The 20,450-nt window shown below is 44.1% G+C and overlaps 1 protein-coding gene across 5 annotated transcripts in view; it reads right to left on the bottom strand.

Moving 5' to 3' along the window:
• The window catches only part of SEC24B (SEC24 homolog B, COPII coat complex component), a 57,369-nt gene extending 43,074 nt beyond the window's left edge, over nt 1-14,295 (bottom strand). For all 5 annotated transcript variants that reach the window (XR_006731475.1, XM_045537465.1, XM_045537466.1 and 2 more), the window contains exons 1-2: nt 14,184-14,295; nt 3,795-4,541 (exon numbers count right to left, since the gene is read on the bottom strand). Coding sequence is in view for 4 of the 5 variants with exons in the window: in XM_045537465.1 (XP_045393421.1) it covers nt 3,795-4,541; nt 14,184-14,295 (859 nt within the window). In the remaining variant the exon portion in view is untranslated. The remainder of the gene's footprint in view (nt 1-3,794; nt 4,542-14,183) is intronic.
• Nucleotides 14,296-20,450: the final 6,155 nt, after the last annotated feature.

Here is a 20,450-nt window from a genome sequence, read left to right as displayed (position 1 = left end):
GACGCTAAGGTTCAAGAATATCTTTAGAAAGAACTGAAGGAGGAGTGTGAGGGAGCAAAAATTACGTTATTCTCATCTCACAACTCTGCAATCGCACAAGTTTCCAAAGCTGAAAATAATCTCTTGCACTGTGCTGCGTGCACCAATCATGGGCATTTTATTCTAACTCGTATTTCTTTGTCCAGATCTCCTGCGGGGCACTTACTTCGATTTCCCTCAGGCATATCACCACCCAGAGATGACAGAAAGAATATCAACTTATCAGTGGCTGTATTTTAGTGTCTTGTGTGTAGTGGACTTTTACAGGATTATTTAGATGCTTATATTTTTACATAAGTAGCATTTTAAATGCTGCTTCTATAAAACTGTGCACCGTAAAACAGCATTAACCAGACACCACTATTTTATAAGACGCTATCAAGATGTGATTCTTATTAAGTAAGAAACGTTGAAAATAATTAATTTTAATCAAAATAATTTTCCTGGCCAAATTCTACATCTTGGCAACAAGACATTTTGCCAGTTTTTTGAATTGTGTGCTTCTCAAAACAAAGAGAAACTAAAAATAAATTAACAAAATGACTTTAAATGAATCTACAGAGTTTTGGTGCTCATCTTGCGTCAAAAATGGGTATCTTTACACCCCCGAGTCACACTCAAGATTACTTCATCTCAAACTAAAAAAGAGCTTCTATACTTGCCTAAGTTAAAAACTAATACAGCACCCAAAACATACATACTTGGACTTTTAGATAAAATAATGTGAAGTTCTAGTGCTGACTTATAATATACTAACATGCTTTTCTAAAATAAAGAAGCAAATGAGATGATATTTAAGGTCCTTTTTATTCCATGTTTTCAATGTGAATTCATCAACTGCCTAAAAAATAACCACATGCATTCATCACCATATTTTTGAGATCTGCTTAACTCAGGTTTATACTTTTGGATCTCCAACTCTACAAATTGCTTGAGGACTTTCAGTATAGCTGAAAATGAACCCAGTATCATCAAGTAATAAAAAAAGGCAATCATTTTGTCAATTATTCAAAGGTTGAACTTCACACAAAACTATTCTTAATACCTAAGATTCTCATTTTACTATGACAATATAATTTAAGAATGTCCAAAGGAATTAAGTTGCCGGTTTTTCTAGAACATTCCACTCAATGTTCCCAAACCTTGTACCTAGGCACCCAAAGGCACTGCAGCAACTCACAGGGCTCCAAGGGATGTTTTAAATTTTCAGGAAAAACACAGTGATGTATGTCACATGCCTTACCTACTACTACTACCACTACTACTAAGTTACCTGGGACACTGTGAAAAAATACTGAGACGTATCAACCGAGAAAATTTTGGAACCTCTGCAATATTCACTCTTAAAGTAGGTTTTAAAAGTAACCTCTAATTCTTTTGAAAAAGTGAAGAGCATGTCTCAGATTAACCTGAGATATATTTGTCAACTTCTGAACTACAATTAACAAGTAATTTACCAATCTAAAGGAGGAAGAAAAACCCCACTTAACACAAATGAACCTCGAAAATTATATTATGATATTCACAGTACAGTACTAAGATTAAAAGAATGAAAATATATCCCACCTCTTTGTGTAAAGGACCAATTGCCACAGTTATTCAAATGGAGAATAATTTTGTAACTATTCTTTCACTTTTTTTTAATAATAAACCTTTCCCAATTAGTTGTTTTGTTCATCAGCCAAGCGACCTATATTTCCCTGACCCATCTCAGTACAAACTGGTTCCATCCAGGGTGCCATTCTCATCTCGGAAATAAAACAGGATTTAACTGTATCTGCTTTGTCATGAAAGCCACAAAACCTTTAAGTCCGAGGGACCCTATGATGAGTTGATCTGCAAAAGAACAGTTGAAAGGAGGGAGAAGGAAACAGAATTTCTAGAAAACAGAAAGCCCTGATTCTGAGAGGGACAGAGAGTCAGGGGAAACCGACTGACCCCAGGCTATGCAACTTGAGTAGCTTTCCTCATCTGTAAAACAAAAGGACTACGGTAAAATCTGGATCTGTTTCAAAGCATCACTTAAGTCAGAAATAGATTCCCAAGATTACCCTGGTGGTTCTAGTCCGGCTCAGCCAATCGGGTTTGAAGATCACAATCTGTGGACAGCCAGATTTGGGAACTGTGACAGACATTTGAAGTTGACTCACCCGAGACCCAGTCAATGTTCTCTCTTTCTTTCTCGCCTGCCACTGCTATGGAGCCCATCAGGCTAAGGATTCCTTTTCCAGCCTGCCCTAAAGCTAGGTATGATCTTTTAAAACAGCTTTGGCGAGTGATACACGAAATGAAGTCTGCCAATGCCACCGTTCTACCCCCATCCCCTTTCCTCTCCCTCCTTTCTGCTTATAACTCTGACTGGTGTCTACAGGTCTAGAAGTATACTGTTTCTATAAAGCAACATGCTGGGGATGGCAGAGTGGAAAGAGAAAGGACATCAAGTTCATCTGGATCCATCGCATCCACTCAAACTTCTTGTTGTATGAGAAAAATACCCCCTCTTTTGCTTAAACTACTATTTGTTGCTTGTAGTTGAAAGTGTTTCGAAATGACACGGCAATGAATGAATAGATGATCTCCAATGTACAGTTGAGATCTAATACTAAAATTCTAATTTTAAATAATCGAATTGTCCAAGGAGGGATTCCTTTCCACGATATCTTTGACATATGGCTAACCACACACTGACATACAGTCAAAAGACATCACTCAGGAGGCCGGGCGTGGTGGCTCACGCCTGTCATCCTAGTACTCTGGGAGGCCGAGGCAGGAGGATCACTCGAGGTCAGGAGTTCGAGACCAGCCTGAGCAAGAGCGAGACCCCATCTCTACTAAAAATAGAAAGAAATTATATGGACAACTAAAAATATATATAGAAAAAATTAGCCGGGCATGGTGGCGCATGCCTGTAGTCCCAGCTACTCAGGAGGCTGAGGCAGGAGGATCACTTGAGCCCAGGAGTTTGAGGTTGCTGTGAGCTAGGCTGATGCCACGGCACTCTAGCCAGGGTGACAGAGTGAGACTCTGCCTCAAAAATAAATAAATAAATAAATAAATAAATAAATAAATAAATAAATAAATAAATAAATAAAAAGATAACTATTGCAAAGGCATAAAATACATCATTAAATATTGAGAACGATCCCGATCATGGCAAGGAACCAGTCCAGCCAAGGCAGATGGGTAGGTGGCTAGTTGGGAATGAATGAGGGGAGAGGATTCAGGGAGATGCTGCAAAATATCACAGTAAATAAAGCAAACACGTTGCAAAAGTGAGCTGATTTCCAATTTTTGCATTAGCCAATATCATCTTTTTTTTTTTTTTTTTTTTGAGACAGAGTCTCACTCTGTTGCCCGGGCTAGAGTGAGTGCCGTGGCGTCAGCCAAGCTCACAGCAACCTCAAACTCCTAGGCTCAAGCGATCCTCCTGCCTCAGCCTCCCAAGTAGCTGGGACTACAAGCATGCGCCACCATGCCCGGCTAATTTTTTCTATATATATATTTTAGCTGTCCAGATCATTTCTTTCTATTTTTAGTAGAGACGGGGTCTCGCTCTTGCTCAGGCTGGTCTCGAACTCCTGACCTCGAGCGATCCTCCCGCCTCGGCCTCCCAGAGTGCTGGGATGACAGGCGTGAGCCACCGCGCCCGGCCTAGGCAATATCATCTTTAACCTTCGTGTAAATAATAATAACCTGATTGGAAATGCGCTGATCTTCAACTATGTTTTGGTGAACTTTTCATTCATTCAACCTACCAGTATTTGCCGGGTTGTTGTTGGCCGTAGCCAGGGATCCCGTGTGGTTCCGGAGGAGATTGTCTTGGGTTGATGGGAGGCCCACGGCTGACCACGACAGAGTGTTGTATCCTGAAAGACTCTGCTGCTGGTGCTGCTGCTGTGATGGCGGAGGTGGAAGTGGTGATGGATGGCTGATGGCTGTATTGGGACCGGAAAATGAATGATCTGTAGCCGGCCTGACAGCTGGAGCATTCTGCGAGGTAAACACTTGCCCATATGGATCCCCGGCAGGCAGAGAGGGATAGGAGACGCTAGGATATGCAGCGCTAGAAACAGTTGACATAGCATAATGGCCACAAGTGGAGGGAAATCCCTGAGAAGCAACAGAAGAGTTGGCAGAGTACATGGCTGGACTATTGTAGTGATTCACAAAAGAGGAGTGTGGCTGGGAGGCACTCGTATGCAAATGAGATGCTGAGGACGCAGCACCTTGGAAAGACCCGGGAGTGGATCCCCCGACGTGAGGGGCAGGAGGACCCCTGCCATACAGCTGCTGTGCTCCCGGCTGTTGGTGTGCTGTGCTAGGAGGTGCCACATTCTGTGTTGGGACTGTATAGAGACCAGAGTAGTAATCGTCACGCTGGGCATCCAATGGCAATGAGGTCATTTTCCCAGGTCCTTGAGAATAATGTCCTGAGGGAGCGATATAGTTCTGATGGTGCAATCCATACCCAGATGGAACCTGCATCGGATTCTGTGCTGGTCCTGAAAAAAGAAAACGGTATTTACAGGGATGGCCAAAGATATAACTAATATTTAAACATGGTTCCCATCTAAATGGTGACCCAGTTAATTTTCTTCTCCATAATTCCAACTTACTACGGAAGATCACACTGTTACAGACCCATTGTGGCAGGCAGCCTCCAAGATGGCCCCAGTGGTCCCCACCTCTTGTTATTCACAGCCTTGTGTAGTCCTCCCGCACAATGTACCAGGACTGGTCTGTGTGACCAACGGTCTACACAGCGGAGGCGATGATGTATCACTCCCAAGATAAGCCCAGTCTTAGGCTCTGGCTGTCTTATCTCAGATCACTCAGTCTGGAGGAAGCAAGTTGCCAAGCTGTGAACAGTCCCACAGAGAAGCCCATACACTCAGGAACTGAACCCTCTGGCCAACAGCCAAAGAGAAACTGAAGCCTCCCAACACCCACACGAGTGAGCTTACAACCAGATCCTTTGAACTCAGTAGAGTCTTGAAATAACTACAGCCCAACTAACAGCTTTACTACAAACTCATGAGAGACCCTGAGCCAGAACCACCCAGCTAAGCTAAGCACAGTACATTGATGGTTTGAGAAGTTCCATTCTGGTGAGTTTAGTCTTGAAAATGAGCCACGTGGGCGACCTGAGACCAAGGTGGATAATGATGGGCTGAAAGCTGTAGTGGAAGCGAAATCCATCTTAACCTATGCGTCAAATAGCAGCAAGGTTTGACGTTACTATGCCAACAATATTGGACCATTTGAAACAAATTGGCAAGGTAAAGAAGCTGGATAGATGGCTTTTGCATGAATTAAATGAGCATCAGAAGAGAAATCAACCGGAAGCTTGTCTTTCTTTGCTGTCACGACATAAAGGAGAACCATTTCTACACCATATTGTTACGTGTGATGAAAAATGGATTCTTTTTAACAATCATAAGTGTTGGGCACAATGGTTGGATAAAGATCAAGTGCCAAAACACAGTCCAAAACTGAATATTCATCAAAAAAAGCTAGTGGTGTCTGTTTGGTGGTCGGGTGCTGGTATTATCCACTACAGCTTCGTGAAACCTGGTCAGTCCATTACAGCGGATGTCTACTGCAACCAACTGGACTCAGTGAGGAGGATGCTTGTGATTAAGCGCCAAGATTGGTCAACAGGCCAATCCTCTAGCAAGACAACGCTCAACCACATGTCACACAAACAGCACTGCTCAAACTACAGAGGCTGGACTTGGGAACTCTTTGTCATCCACCATATTCACCAGACTTTGCACCAAACTGACTCCCACTTCTTCCAGGCTTTGGACCACTTCCTGCAAGAAAAAATATTCAATTCTCAACAAGCTGTGGAAAACGCCTTTTGTGATTTCATCACCACTCGCTCTCCAGGATTCTTCACTGCTGGCATAAACAAGCTACTATTGAGGTGGCAAAACTGTGTCTATAGTTTAGGTGCATACTTGATTAACGGTACTGGTTCCTGTTTGAGGTATGAGAAACTACACTTCTGATTTTAAATCAGACATTTCATATTTAACCACCTAACAGATGACTCTAACAAATTATCTACTCACTGGTACCAATCTGAATTGAGAAATAAACAAAAGATTTTTAGCAAATAGTCTATATATCTTTTCAGTGGAGCTGCTTAGCTGGTCAGGCTGCTGATATCATGTACCAGCTAGATACAGCCTCTGATTTTCTATAAGCCTCTATGCCGTCCTCAGCAAGACTAAATCATCACAAGATCTACCCCAAGGATGTATCTATCTCATGACATAATTTCCTTTCAGAGACTAGGAAAATTGATTCTAGTCCTCCTTTAAGCAAACCTGCCATGAAAATCAAAATTTATAAAACAAGTATTTCATGGAATATCTAGTCACTGTACAAAAAAAAAAAAAATCACAGGATCTCTAAATAAATGAGTTGCTTTAGGGCACATGAAACATGATTTGGCTTGCAAAATTTCAAAGCCCTCTAACTGACCTTCCCTTCTTTATTCCATTTTCATTTCCCTCTAATTCATGACCAACGCAACCTCAGTACTTTTTAACACTCCCTACCACACAATCTTCAGGACTCTCCTTCAGTCCCGATGAAGTCCAGACTTCTCAGGACACTCCCCAACAACCTCCACCAACAGCCCCAAGGTACCTTTAAAAACTATTCTTTCATTACTCTCCCTCCCTTGCACCACTCAAAGTACATTTTTAAAATTCCTGCCCTTTGATTCACGCATTCTCACCTGACAATTCAAAGCCTGCTCATCATTTTAAACACAGCTGAAGTTCTACCTGACCTCTTTCCTTACGTTTCCGCTCCTGCTTCAACCAAAAAGAACGGCTCCCTTTTCAGAGCTCTTAGCACCATTCCCATGGGGCTTGGTGAAGGAAACACATACTCAGTGCCTACATTCCTTCCTTCCCTTACTAGGGTGGAGCGCACTCCTGGAGTGCAGAGAACACTCACATTGGCATCCCCAGAGTATCTAGCTCAAAACATCACACAAAGAGGAGCTAGAGAAATACTTGCTAAGAATTGTGAATTAAATTTATACACAACTGCCAGGATCACAAATACGCATTGCATAAAATCAGGTTCATTTTGCTTAAGATCCAAATGGATGGTACAAGAGGTAAGTGGAGGGACAAAGTTTTTAAGAGAGAGGGAATGGAATTCTGTACCCACGTCATCTGTGGATTCGTCTCAGGTCAAGCAAGAATAATAACATGCAGGAAGATCAACAGACTTGGAAGTGGGAAGATTTGTACGTTCTCTTCGGATTGCTTTCAATTTCTTAGTAAAATAAGAAGTGAGGTGACCAGTGGAGAAGGAGGTGAGAAGAGAGGATATTGAGGGTTTGGGGGAAAAGGGGAAGGGGGGGCATTGAGAATGGAGCAGGAAAATACCTACAGGACTAACTAGCACCGAGGGACCACTTAAGATAGACTGTCATAAATTTAAAGTAAAGGAAACCTCAATCAAAATAGGGTTATTCCAACATTAAAGAGCCATTTCATAGGGAAAAATTTTTACATAAAAAGGTTACCAGCCCTAATATAAACATGCAAGATTGGTAAGTAAAATAAACATATAGCAAAACACAAAAATATAGCAAGACACCTGAATAAGATTATAATAGTCACAATTCCCATTACAACACAAGTGTGGTTTAAAAAGAAAACAAAAATGGAAGAGAAAGAGAGAAAATAAAAACAATAAACTATCTCCAATTCTACTAATCCTGAGATTTCCATAATAGCACAGTCATCCCCCCATGACATAGAAGCAACATTTTTAATATCAAAAATGGTTCAAAATTCTTTTCCTAAATCAAATTTTAATACTTCTTTTCCAAAGTCAGATTAAGAATTTTCATTATCTTAACGCAGACATCGAAGGCAGCAAAGTACAAGTTCCTCTCTCCCGCTGAGATAAATTCATACTAACTTCGACAGGTAGAAGCAGATCCAAGAATATTTTAATTCATTCGTCACTGAACTACCAAGAAGTGGGCTAATATCGAGCCAGCACGCACCCTGATAAGCATTTTAACAATCATCCTTGTTAAAATATTTCATGCTTCTGAACCAGGTGGTGAGCGGTCATAGCTCTGGACCTGTTCCCCTGTTTCACCCCTCCATGCCGGTCCCTGTCCCAGACCCCCAGACCTCATGATCCAACCACTGGAGGACTTATGCCCGGCACAGCTGGAGGATTAGGATCTTGCTCCAGTTTCAAGGCTGGTATCCATTTAGTGGTCAGTACACGCAGTACTACTTGCTGAATATTTTGAATATACTACCTCTGCCAAGAAAGTATCAATAACAGTGCTAAAATACAGATTTTTTTTTTTAACGAGCATAAAAAATTTGCATACACGCCTAAGGAGTGTGCAATTAGGAACCTTAATGACTTCAAAAATGGGGAATCCCAGACCACATCTGGATACGCTGGATTATTCGAACACGAGGCTAAGAGTTACAGAGCATTCAAAGCTCAGAGAGAAATGTTTCCTTGTTTTCTTTCTCTCCTATCTTCCCCAAACTGCAAACACGCTGGGCTGGCTGTCCCAGTCACTGCTGGCAGACAAAGCCTGCAAAGCCCATGTCACCATCTGGACTAGATCTCACTGCATTAAGTACAGATTATTGCTGCCACCACATCGGTGATCCTCTTTGGATGCCACAGCAATGAGTGCTAAGAGTGAGGGGCCAGAGGAAACCAACAGAGGTTGAGACTCTACTACGTGCCAGGGACTTTGCTTTTCTGCATAGAATCTCACGACAATTCTGTGAAGTAAGTATCACTATCACTTTCTCTCGGCAAATAAACAGGGCCATGAAAGCTCCCCAATTCATACACATTCAAACAGTTGTTAAGTACAGAAAAAGCCAGGCCTCGCTGCTGGTTCCAAAGCCAGGCTTCCAGTGCATGTCACAATACTCGCTTCTCAGAAATATTAGGAAAAACAAGCTAAGACTTGGCCACTACTCCCTCTCTGAACCTCATGCTGCTTCTCCTAAGTTCCTAGTACCAGTGGCTTTCGGCACACAATTTTAGGAAACTTGTAACGCATGAAACCTACCTTCCCGCAAGCCAGCCAGCCAGCCAGCTAAGGCAGATGATGGTCTATTAGTGGAAACCTTCTAAGAGTGGATTTGGTGGGGAAGGGAGGCTGGAAGCAGGAGAAAATCAAGACTAAAATAGTGACTGGGTCTTAAGTACACGACAGGGCTAGGGGGAGTCGGCCACACAGATTCCAGTCCTCAAAAGCAATAATGAGTAAGAGGTCAAGTTCACTTAGGCAATTGAGCGCCTACTGCATGCTGTCACTGGGAAGATGATGAAGTAAACCCTCTCTGCCCTCTCAAGAATATGGAAGGAAAGAGACTCTCATTGCTAAGCACCGTCTGGGGCCGAGTACTTTTACAATAGTAGCTCATTTAATGTAATTCTAGCAACAACTCTACAAGGCAGGGATTATTACGCCTTGAAGCTCAAAGGTGTAATTTAATTTTCTCCCACAAAAACTTGAGCTGCATCAAAGCCTGCAACCTTTTCACTAGTCCACAACTTCTGGACAATTCTGAGCATGCTAGGACTATTAGAAATCGTGCCTTCTCCAGGGCTGAAGGTAACACAACCTTCTCCAGCAAGGCGCCTACAATGAAGATACCTCCCTTCCAGGCAAGTCCACGGAAGACTGCCTCAAAAGCTGCTCAATTTCAATGTCTTCAGCATCAAATACTTCAGGGTTTGCAGATGAATTAGAAACAGGAAGTTAAATAACGTACTATTGGTGGCAATTAGTGTGGTTTATGAAAATCATTACCACTATAATCTTAGAAACCTGAGGGGGAGGGGGTTAGGTGAGGAATGAAGAGATACTGCAAATAACTAAAGCAATACATATAGCAATAAAAGATAAAAATTATACTCGGATTAAAAAAAAACCTCTTGTTTATATGTAGAGTGAATACTTTTTTAAGATCCTTGATGTGTCTATTAATCAGCTTAGAAGGAAATTCTGTATTCAGGGAGTTACATTAATACCATGGCAGTATCTTCATTTGAGGACTTGATGCTTCTGGTTAGCTATAAATGAAGACTAGATAGATATCTGAGACACAGATGTTGCTCTGATCAAAAGGAACTTAATTCAGACACACTAGGGAGATTTATATCATTTTAAATTCTGCATGTGCTCTCAGAGTTGAAGCGCTTCCTATAACTAACCAGATAGTACTGCTGAGTGAATGGTATGTTTATATATATCTTCCATAATGAATTCTAATAATTTGCATTAGTATCTCATCTTTCCCGCATTATTAATGACAATAAAAATGATAAACCTGCCAGTAGTCATGCTTGAAAATGGCAGATGGAAGAAAACACATTTTCATTTGAAAATGAACACCATGTGCTTCCTAAGAGTAAAATTAAAAAGCAGGGGCTTTTTGTTCAATCTGGGTGCCCTCCGCAAACAAAACTTTTAAAAGATCTCTTTCAATTCAAGCCAATTGGGAGCAATTTTAGAGCTACATCATCACCAGTCTATTATTTCACTCAATCCTTCTATATTTGACGACTCAGATTTGGAAGGAATCTCAAAAAGCAGAAAAGAAGTAAAAGGTGGAAAATATCCAACTAATACTTCACACGGAAATACAATAATTCTAAAAGTCCATATTATGCTCAATGAAAAACCAAAGTGTAGAAATATAACTTCAAGGAAGAAAGTTTATGAAAAAGATTTCACAGACTCAAAACAGCCAAACTGTATCTTGAAATAAGTAGAGGAAAGCATGTTAGCAGTTAAACAAGCAAGTAAGTAAAAGTGATTATGAAGACTCAGTTTCCCACCTCTTTATTCCCTACCCTTCTCAAACAATGTCAAAGTTTCTAAAAAGAAATTTATTAGTGTCTGTTAATAGAAGGACATCTGGACTTGGAATTAGAAGCAAATTGTACTTCATTTAATAAATGTTTAATGAATACCTATAACTTGCTCAGTACTGTTCTAGTTTCTAAATATACACCAATGAACAAGAGAAAGAAAAAACTATTACCTCCACAAAGCTTACACAAGAATTGGAGAAAAATGTACCCATTTAACCTTTCTGGATCTTGATTTCCTCTGTCAAATTAGGGAACTGAAGTAGGTGTTTTGCAGACTGAGTTTCAAAAACAACTAGACCTCCACCTCTCTTTTAACCATAATTGCTTAGATTTTTTTTCTGATTTCTCTATCAAGGCTTGCTCTATACACGATTTCCTTTGAAAAGACAAGTGGGTTTTTAAAAACATTTGCTAACCATTTGTAAAAGAAAAAAACAGACTTTTATCTCTCTGCTCTCACTCTGCATAGACCACTACTGTGACCGGATGTGGGGGGGTTTTATCTGTACCACGCAATTCTCTGGCAGATACCAACTGGCTGCCCTCTGATTCAGTTCAATTCTGACACCAACTACCTGAAGCTAGAGTCGGATCCCACGTTTAGAGGCTCCATGCCACCAGACTGCCCCCACTTCAGATGCCACCTACACTTCTGATCAAGAAACTATAAATCATTCTAGCGGGGTTTCTATCCTTGGGTGCGATTACTTTGCAAGGACAAGCTGAAGAAACTCAGGGAAACATGTTTACCGGTTTATTATGAACAATATTACAAAGGAGACAAATGAACAGCCAGATGAAGGAGATGCACAGGGCGAAGCACGGGGGGAGAATGGAACCACCACCCTCCCTCCACAGGTTCAGAAATTCAGAAGCTCATCAAATCCTATCGTTCAAGAGTTTTTAGAGAGCTTAATCTTCAGTCTACACCCTCCCCCACCCGCCCACCCATCATTTACCTGGAGGTTGGTGGGTAAGAGCTCAAAGTTCCAACTCTCTAATCACTTGGTGACTGGCCCCAGCCTGAGGCTATCCAGGGGATCCACCCTAACTCACCTAATTAGCATAAACTCAGAGGTGAGCAAAAGGTGCTCATTATGAACGACAAATGACATCCAGGAAATTACAAGGGTTTTAGGAGCTCACACAGGAACCCAGGACAAAGATCAAATACACTTCAAGTTACAACACACCGCTGAAGTCAGACTGACTCTAGATCCCATTCCAGTTTTACAGTTCTGTCTTCTGTGATGTTTTATACTCATATTTCTGACCTATTTCTTTTTCACCGTGTCTGGAATTCCATACAGATACATTAAAAGACAAGCTAGTTTATGTAGCACAAATCAGAAACCCAAATGACTGTTAAATCTTTCTCTATAGATGCCGATCCCATGGAGCAAAAAGGATTTTTTTTCTAAGATTAGCGAACAAAACAAAAACAGCTTTGATACTGTTCCTCTAAACTAATCCTTTACACAAAAACAAAAAAAAAACCTGACCCTAATTCTTTAATTTACGAATTCCTCAGCATGACATTGAAGGCCTTCCTGCAATCTCGTACCTTTCAACTGTTCTTTCAGCTTCAGTACCTTGGCTTTCCCAATCACCCAGCACCCTCTTGGCTGCTTAGTTTCAAAACATGCCTTGCATTTTCACATGCCCAGACTTTTTTTTGTTCATGCTGTAACCTCTGCCTAGAGATAGCCTTTCCCTCCACACCCCAACCAGTCAAATCCCTCAAGGCCAGCCACGGCGGAAGTCAAAATGCAAGTCAAGTTAGGAGAGAGGTAGAGATTCTGTCTTACACCCTAACCTTGAGTACCCCAACTGGTTAGCGTGCAACAAATGTTGAAATGATCATTGCAACATCAAAGGAAAGTAATGATTATAAACAGGAGAAATCAAGCATCGTCTATACTTGGCATCAAAACATTGATTTGTTCTGACAGATTTAACATCCTGCTAAAACTGCTCACAAATAATATTATTACAACACTGTTCACATTCAAAAACCATTATAGTTTTCGACTACAGTCAAAACCATTATAGTTTTGACCGACGACTACTGCACGTAAAGTAGGTAATATTGACAAGTATGGCTGACCCCAAGAGTATTAAGGCTAAACCATCACTTTCAAAGATTATGAAAAAAATTCAACCTCTGATTCTCAGGATGAACGATCAACTCTCTATTCGAACGGCATCAGCTGTAAAACTGAGATGTTGGCTAAACCGATTATGAAAAAATTCAACCTCTGATTCTCAGGATAAACGATCAACTTTCTATTCGAAGGGCATCCGCTGTAAAACTCAGATGTTGGCTAAACTGATGTCTAAAGCCCAGTGAATTTTCATGAGCAGATTAGATCAAACAGGTCAACCACTGGAAGGGCACCAGCATAGCTCCTCTTACCGACACAGGACAGATGTTATTCTTTTTTAATTCGATTGCTTTCCAAGGTTCTCATCTGACACACTGTATCAAGTCTATAAAGACAGTCCCCCCTCCCTGGCCCCTCTGTGCATGACCCTCCCGGACCTGCAGACCAGGCAGTGGATGTGCCAGAGACGATCGTTTTCCAGCTCAAACTCCTGCACCCCAAAAGCCTGCGACCTTAGCCTGAAAGCGACTTTCCTGTCGCCTTCCCTGGCTGCCGCCTGAATGAAGGCCTGGCCTCAGAGCAGGGCCAACCCTGGCACGTTTCTCTCTCTCTGAAAGCGGAGCCAGGAAGAACAACCAGATCTAAAGACACCCGTTTAAACCCGTTGGACACCTGCTCCCTTTCAAACCCTACGAGCAAACTCCAAACGCCCGAGCAGCGGCGGCGGCGGCGGCGACGGCGGCGACAGTGACGGCGACAATGACGGATCTCGCGGCCGCACCGGGCCCGGGTTCCAGCGACCCTTCCGCGGCACATCTGCGCCCTTTTGTGCACAAACTTGAGCACGACAAACTCAAGTTCCCTCCGGGCCGCCGGGCCCCGGGGACGCAGGCGACGTTCCCGGCACGGGAAGGGCACGGTCCCCCCCGGCCGGGTGGCGGCTCCGGCGCTCCGGGACGCGCAACCCGCGGCCACCCGGTCGCCCGGGGCAACGCGCCTGGGTCCCGGCCTGGGGATCCGGGTCGGGGGGGGGGGGGGACGCGGCTCCCGCTCTTGCGCGACCCGTCCCCGTGGCCCCGGCGTCCCCGCCCGTCCCCGTCCCCGGTGTCCCCGCGCCCGCCCGGGCCTCACCGTTCTGCTGCGGCCGCGCCGGGGCCGGGCCGGGGGACGCGGCCGCTCCGCCGAGCTTGGGCGGGACCCGGGCGGCGGCGGCCGGGCGAGGGGACCCGGCGGGGCCCGACATGGCGGCGGCGCTGCTGCTGGCGACGGCGACGGCGACTCCGCTTCGCGGGCGGAGGGAGGAGGGAGGAGGGAGGAGGGCGGGGCCGGCGCGGCGACGGAGGAAGAGGAAGGAACGCGCCGGCGTCACCGCGGGAGGCTCCGGGGCCGCGGGCAGGTCGCGCTCCGCCTCGCCCGGGTCCGCCCGTCGCCGCCGCAGCGCCCCCTGCAGGCCGGAGCCGGAGCCGGAGCCGGGCGGGCGGCCTTGGCCTTGACGTTGGCCTTGACGTTGGCCTTGGCGTTGGCCCGCGCCTGCGCCCCGAGGCCGGAGGGCCGAGCCCCGGCCCGGGAAGGGCCCGGCGTTATCGGGGGGCGACTTGCCAGCCGCGGGGGTGACGTCCGGAGCCCGGCGACAACGCCAGCCCCAGCGACCCGCGCCCCTGCTCGGAAGGGGACCCTGCAGTTTGCTTCGGGGCTTCCCCTCTTCATCCCTCCTCGCCCCCCAGGTCCCAAAGGAAACGTGGCGGTCGGGGCCCCCGGGTGCGGGGGACGCGCGAGTCCCCGGCCAAGCAGGCCAGCGCTCCCCCGCGAGGGCCACAGGGCTGGCGACGAGAATGACAAGTCGTTGTTCCCAACTTTCCCCACCCGCGTCAATCAAGTGTCTAGGGGAGAGAGCGGGACATGGAGTCAGGGAAAGGCGGAAGGCGAACTTGATCTTCCCATTTTTTTTTTTTTTTTTTTGCTCAGGGTTGGCTTGTCCCTGTCGGTGTTCGGAGAAGTCGTGGCATCCCGGAAGAACTCGGATTGTTCAGGCTGCGTTAGTGACATCCTGCCGTCCGGCGATGAGCATGCCGGCATTGCGCGCTGCAGATGGAATGTCTCAGAAACGCCGAATGCGGAGTGGGGTCGAGCAAGACGACGTTTTCTGAATGCAAAGCACGAAGTGCATCGTCGTCCTAGTATCGTCCAAAACGTCCCATGGAATTGTTGCCAAAAAAAATGAATGATGCTTGGTATTTATTTAATGCACCAAATGAACGACAAGTTAGGATGTTAGCCGTTGCATTTGTATTTTTGGATGCTGGGCATTTCGACTACGTTATGCACAACTACAATGTGCACAAAAGGGGCGAGCCCTTTTCCACGGCGTTTCCAGCTTCTCTACAGAAAACCAAGCCCCAGATGAGCAAAAAGATCACACTCTGCTTCGTCTAGGAGATCACACAATTACGGGGTTCCAGCGCCTCCCAGGAGTCCTTTGAATTTGGATTAAGGGCTGCAATTTTGTGGGTGAGGGAATAGCTGGGCAATTGGCTTTCTGCCCCTGGGATGTATTCTCGTGAGTACAGGAAGCCAATTGTCATCAGAGGTATATGGAATTAAGGGGAACCCTGTCTCTTAAGGGGACACATTGGGTCCCTGAGTTTTCATAGCTCTTCCCCACAATCCTTAGCACCTAAGCTGCTTCCCCTTGTTCACTAATTTGCCATAGAATTTTTTTCTAGCATGTTTGTGATGGTATTCGGGACACACTACCCCCAAATATGACACCTTGGCATATTAAATCTTCTGAGCTGAAGGAATTTGAGAAATGGCAGGTGCAGGAAGGATTCTGACCTTCCGCTGAAGCAGGTCATGAGAGATGTCCTCTCTGTACCTGGAGGAAAGAAGCATTCCTGTCTCTGAAGGCCTAAATGAACAGGCCTGGCTAGATTTCTCTTACTTTACCACTGTTAGCTCACACCTCTTTTTGTCCTATCACATTTTTCCATGACTCTCTACTCTTCATCACACCTAGAATAAAAACATCGAGGTTTAACTCGGGTTTCCTCAGGTCTTCATTTCCTTACGAAGGCTCCAGTGTCGTACGGAACTTATATTAAAAAAATTTGTATGCTTTTCTTTTGTCAATCTGTCTTTTGTTACGGGGACCCCAGCTGAGAACCTAGAAGGGTAGAAGGAAAAGATATGTTTTCTCCCCTCCATTCTTTTACATGACAAATCCTACAACTTTTATAAAAATAGGTTATTTCACTCTATTGCTTTAATTTCCATTACAGCTGTCAGTGATGAAAAGGATTAAGGATTAAATGAACACTTACCAGGGACTAGGGATTGTGCTTGTAATTTTAGATATATATATATTTTTTATCAAGTCCTCAATAATTCTGTTGAATATTTTTCATGTCCCCGTTTTACTGGTGAGGAAACTAAGGCTTATAAACTTCAAGCAATCTTAGTAAAAATCATGCACTTGTGTTAATTACTAATTAATTATTAATAATTAGCAAAACCAAAGATCAAACGAAGTTCTGTTTAGTTCCACAAGCTTTGCTCTACTCCCTATAACCCACTCTACTGGGTTAATTTACATTTTTCTTCACAAAGCTATACTGACTATGATAATTGTTTTGCTTGTCAAAGTATTTCCAGTTTTACATATTTAGAATTTGTTCCAGTATTGGTTAGACTGGTGGCTCTCAAAGGTTTTGAAATGCAAATTCTTAGGCCCAACCCCAGATTCACTGAATCAGAAACTCGGGAGATGGGGTCCCAGCCACAAGCTCTCCAGAAGACTCTGATGTGCAGGAAAGTTTAGAAACACTGTTTTTGAATTGCAAAGTTAAGCTGAATTGGTTCATTCTTTCTTACTTTGGGAGATGGTGGTGCTTTCTTTTTCAAGACATCTCTCTAATCTTTTGCAAACCCATAAAAGTGGTCTTTCGTAAATTCGTGATTATAGTATCATGAATGCCAAATATTATAGTTCCTGTGTCAGCTCAGATTCTTTGACTTGCAGTGTTGAGAAAGATGCCGAGGCCTAGTCTGTGCCCAGTGGGAAAGGGCTATAATTGAAATTAATCCCTGCCATGGATGCAGAAGAGAAGTTTTTGATGAGTGTCAAATTGTGACACACATGCCATGATTTGTCATCCCCAACTTAGAACTCGTGTTCTCTATAACAGAAGTTGTGGAAACCTTGGGCAACTGATCTCTGTCTCAAGAAATGCTAGTTCTTTCTCTGTGGTAGCCTGACTTCCCATATTCCTCCGCCAAGTTTTTTATTCTCTAGTTTTAAACCACATTTGACCTTCGTAGGGCACCCTGTCTCTGTTAGTGGCATTCTCTGTTAGGTGTCCGCCTCCCCGGTACAAAGAAACACTTTTCTTCTTTCTCCTCCTTTATCTGATCTATTACAAATTTATTACATTTTTTGCAGGATAGGTGTTGGGGATACAAAGATGAATAAGACACAGTCTGTCCTCAAAGGTATGCAGGATCTTTTACATATATTCCTACAGACACACACACATATATATATATATTTTTTTTTTTTTTTGAGACAGAGTCTCACTCTGTTGCCCAGGCTAGAGTGCTGTGGCATCAGCCTAGCTCACAGCAACCTCCAACTCCTGGGCTCAAGCGATCCTCCTGCCTCAGCCTCCCGAGTAGCTGGGACTACAGGCACATGCCACTATGCCCAGCTAATTTTTTCTATATATTTTCAGTTGTCCAGCTAATTTCTTCCCATTTTTAGTAGAGCTGGGGTCTGGCTCTTGAACTCCTGACCTTGAGCGATCCTCCTGCCTCGGCCTCCCGGAGTGCTAGGATTACAGGCTTGAGCCACCGCTCCCAGCCAGAACCTTAGAAATCCTTTTACGTATGAACCGGTTCCAAAAGTTACATCATTCAGTCTCAGTATTCACAAGTCCAGAGTAAGGCACGCATTTCCAACAAACAGAAAGCTGAGACCGTCCTTTGAAGTTTTAGAACCATGCTTACTCTTCTCCTTTGCATTTTAACAAGCTTACAGGTTCTGGTTCCAAAGGGCATCTTTCCATTTACATTTGAAAGTCCATTAAGGAAAGAAATGCCCCTCCCTGATGACCCCAAGGGCACTTCTCAGCAGCTGCAGTATATTCCCACCTGCTACCACTCGTGTTCATCATGTGCAGATTAAAATGTGCCTGGCATGTCCTGCCTTCCTACAGCAACTGGACCACCTTAGTTAAACAGTGGAACCACCTCCTGATGGGTTAATGGCTGCCTGATGTTGACACTGAGCCCCTTGTCACATATTCAACAGTGTACCCATTTGTCAATTACTTTTCTTCTTACTGATTATTTTTAGTCGTAGAAAAAGGGTGAATCAGTCTGCTTGGGCTGCCATGACAAACTACCATAAACCGGGTGGCTTAAACAACAGAAATCTATGTTCTCACAGCTCTGGAGGCTGGAAGTCTGGAATCAGAGTGCCGACAGGGTCGGGTTCCGGTTGAGGGGTCTCTTCCTGGCTTCCAGAAGGCCCAGCCACCTTCTCACTGTGGGGAGGGAGTGAGAATGAGCAAGCTCTCGAGGGTCTCTTCTTGTACGGGCGCCAGTTCTATTGGATCAGGGCTCCACACTTAAGGCTTCATTTAACCTCAATTTGCTCCTTAAAACCTTCTCTCCAGTATAATCACATGCAGAGGTTAGGGCTTTGACATGGGAATTTTGGCGGCACACAGTCAGTCCACAGCCAGTGGCATTTTCAGATGGCATGATTCACTCTGTGCTCTTCAGAACTGTATTTTATTATTATTGTATTTGTTTATTGTATTATTACGATCTTTATTACTATGAGTTTCCGCTTTTATTGTCTTCCTTCAAATTGCTCTTCTTACGACCACCTTCAAAATTGTCACTGTGCTCTCACTGACATGGTGAGAAAGGGGTGACGAAGCCCCACCCTTCCCCTTTCATCTCGACTTGTTTTCTCTTCCTTGGTGGTCTGCAACGTCCGTGGGCTTCCGTCGCCATCTGGTGGACCTCGTGTAGATGTGCTCTGACTTGAGAGGATCCCGCCATGGAAGAGTGTGATTAATGAAAAGTTTTCCATTCGTGCAATTGATCCGAAAGGAATGCATGGGAATATTAAAACCAAATGGATAAAAAATATTTTATTTCTAGGCAATTAAAAAGGGTCACAATTTTTATGTGTTGGATTACCGACTAGGGCAATACGCAACCAAAGAAATTAAAATCTTCTTTAATTCTGGTAGCATCCTTCAACTCCACACCCCATGGCGTGTGACGCTTTATGAGCAATCCCAGCACCGTGGACCAACGTAAGTGATGCTGTTTGTGCAGTGGTCTCACTAGAGTGGACAGCATGTTCTCTACCTGTATCCATTGCTATCTATAATCCCTCTTGTCCTACACCTAAAATTTCAACATTAGGAATCTACTTTTTTTCTGATAGGATTGTCCTATTTCTTTCTATTTAAAAAATTTTTTTTTCCTATTTTTTTTTTTTTTTTGAATCCTCCTGCCTCAGCCTCCCGAGTAGCTGGGACTACAGGCATGTGCCACCATGCCCGGCTAATTTTTTCTATATATATATTTTTAGCTGTCCATATAATTTCTTTCTAATTTTAGTAGAGACGGGGTCTCGCTCTTCCTCAGGCTGGTCTCGAACTCCTGACCTTGAGTGATCCTCCCGCCTCGGCCTCCCAGAGTGCTGGGATTATAGGTGTGAGCCACCACACCCGGCCTATTTTAAAATTTAGATAGAGCTTCATCTTCATTTTAACCTGAAAGTGTCACGGCAGGGATGGGTGGGAGACAGTGGGTGGCAGAGGGAAAGCAGTTGGTAGTGCTGGTCACCACGTCGTCCCAGCACGTGGCAGGATCGCGCTTGGTTGGGCCGTGGAATAAGTTTTGGTCAGTGAGTTAATGAGTTAAGATTTTGAAGGCCAGGCGCAGTGGCTCACGCCTGTAATCCCAGCACTTTGGGAGGCTGAGGCCGGAGGATCGCTTGAGGCCAGGAGTTTGAGACCAGCCTGAACAAGAGCGAGACCTTGTCTCTACAAAAGAAAAGAAAGAAAGAAAAAAGAAAGAAAGAAAAATTAGCCAGGTGTGGTAGCACGTACCTGTAGCCCCAGCCACTCCGGAAGCTGAGGCAGGAGCATGGCTTGAGCCCGGGAGTCTGAGGCTGCAGTGAGCTGTGATGACACTACTGTCCTCCAGCCGGGGTGAAAGAATGAGATCCCATCTCAAAAAAAAAAGATTTTTAAAAATCCATACGATTCTAGGCAAGTAGTTACCATTTGACAATAAGGCAGCAGAGCAGATTTCATAACATTCACCAATCTTGTGGGTTAATTTCCTCAGTCATTTTTCCATTAGTAAAAACAAATG

This window comes from Lemur catta, chromosome 26, assembly GCF_020740605.2.
Source record: "Lemur catta isolate mLemCat1 chromosome 26, mLemCat1.pri, whole genome shotgun sequence".
Classification (NCBI taxonomy): domain Eukaryota; kingdom Metazoa; phylum Chordata; class Mammalia; order Primates; family Lemuridae; genus Lemur; species Lemur catta.
This window is presented reverse-complemented; position numbering and strand designations above follow the sequence as displayed.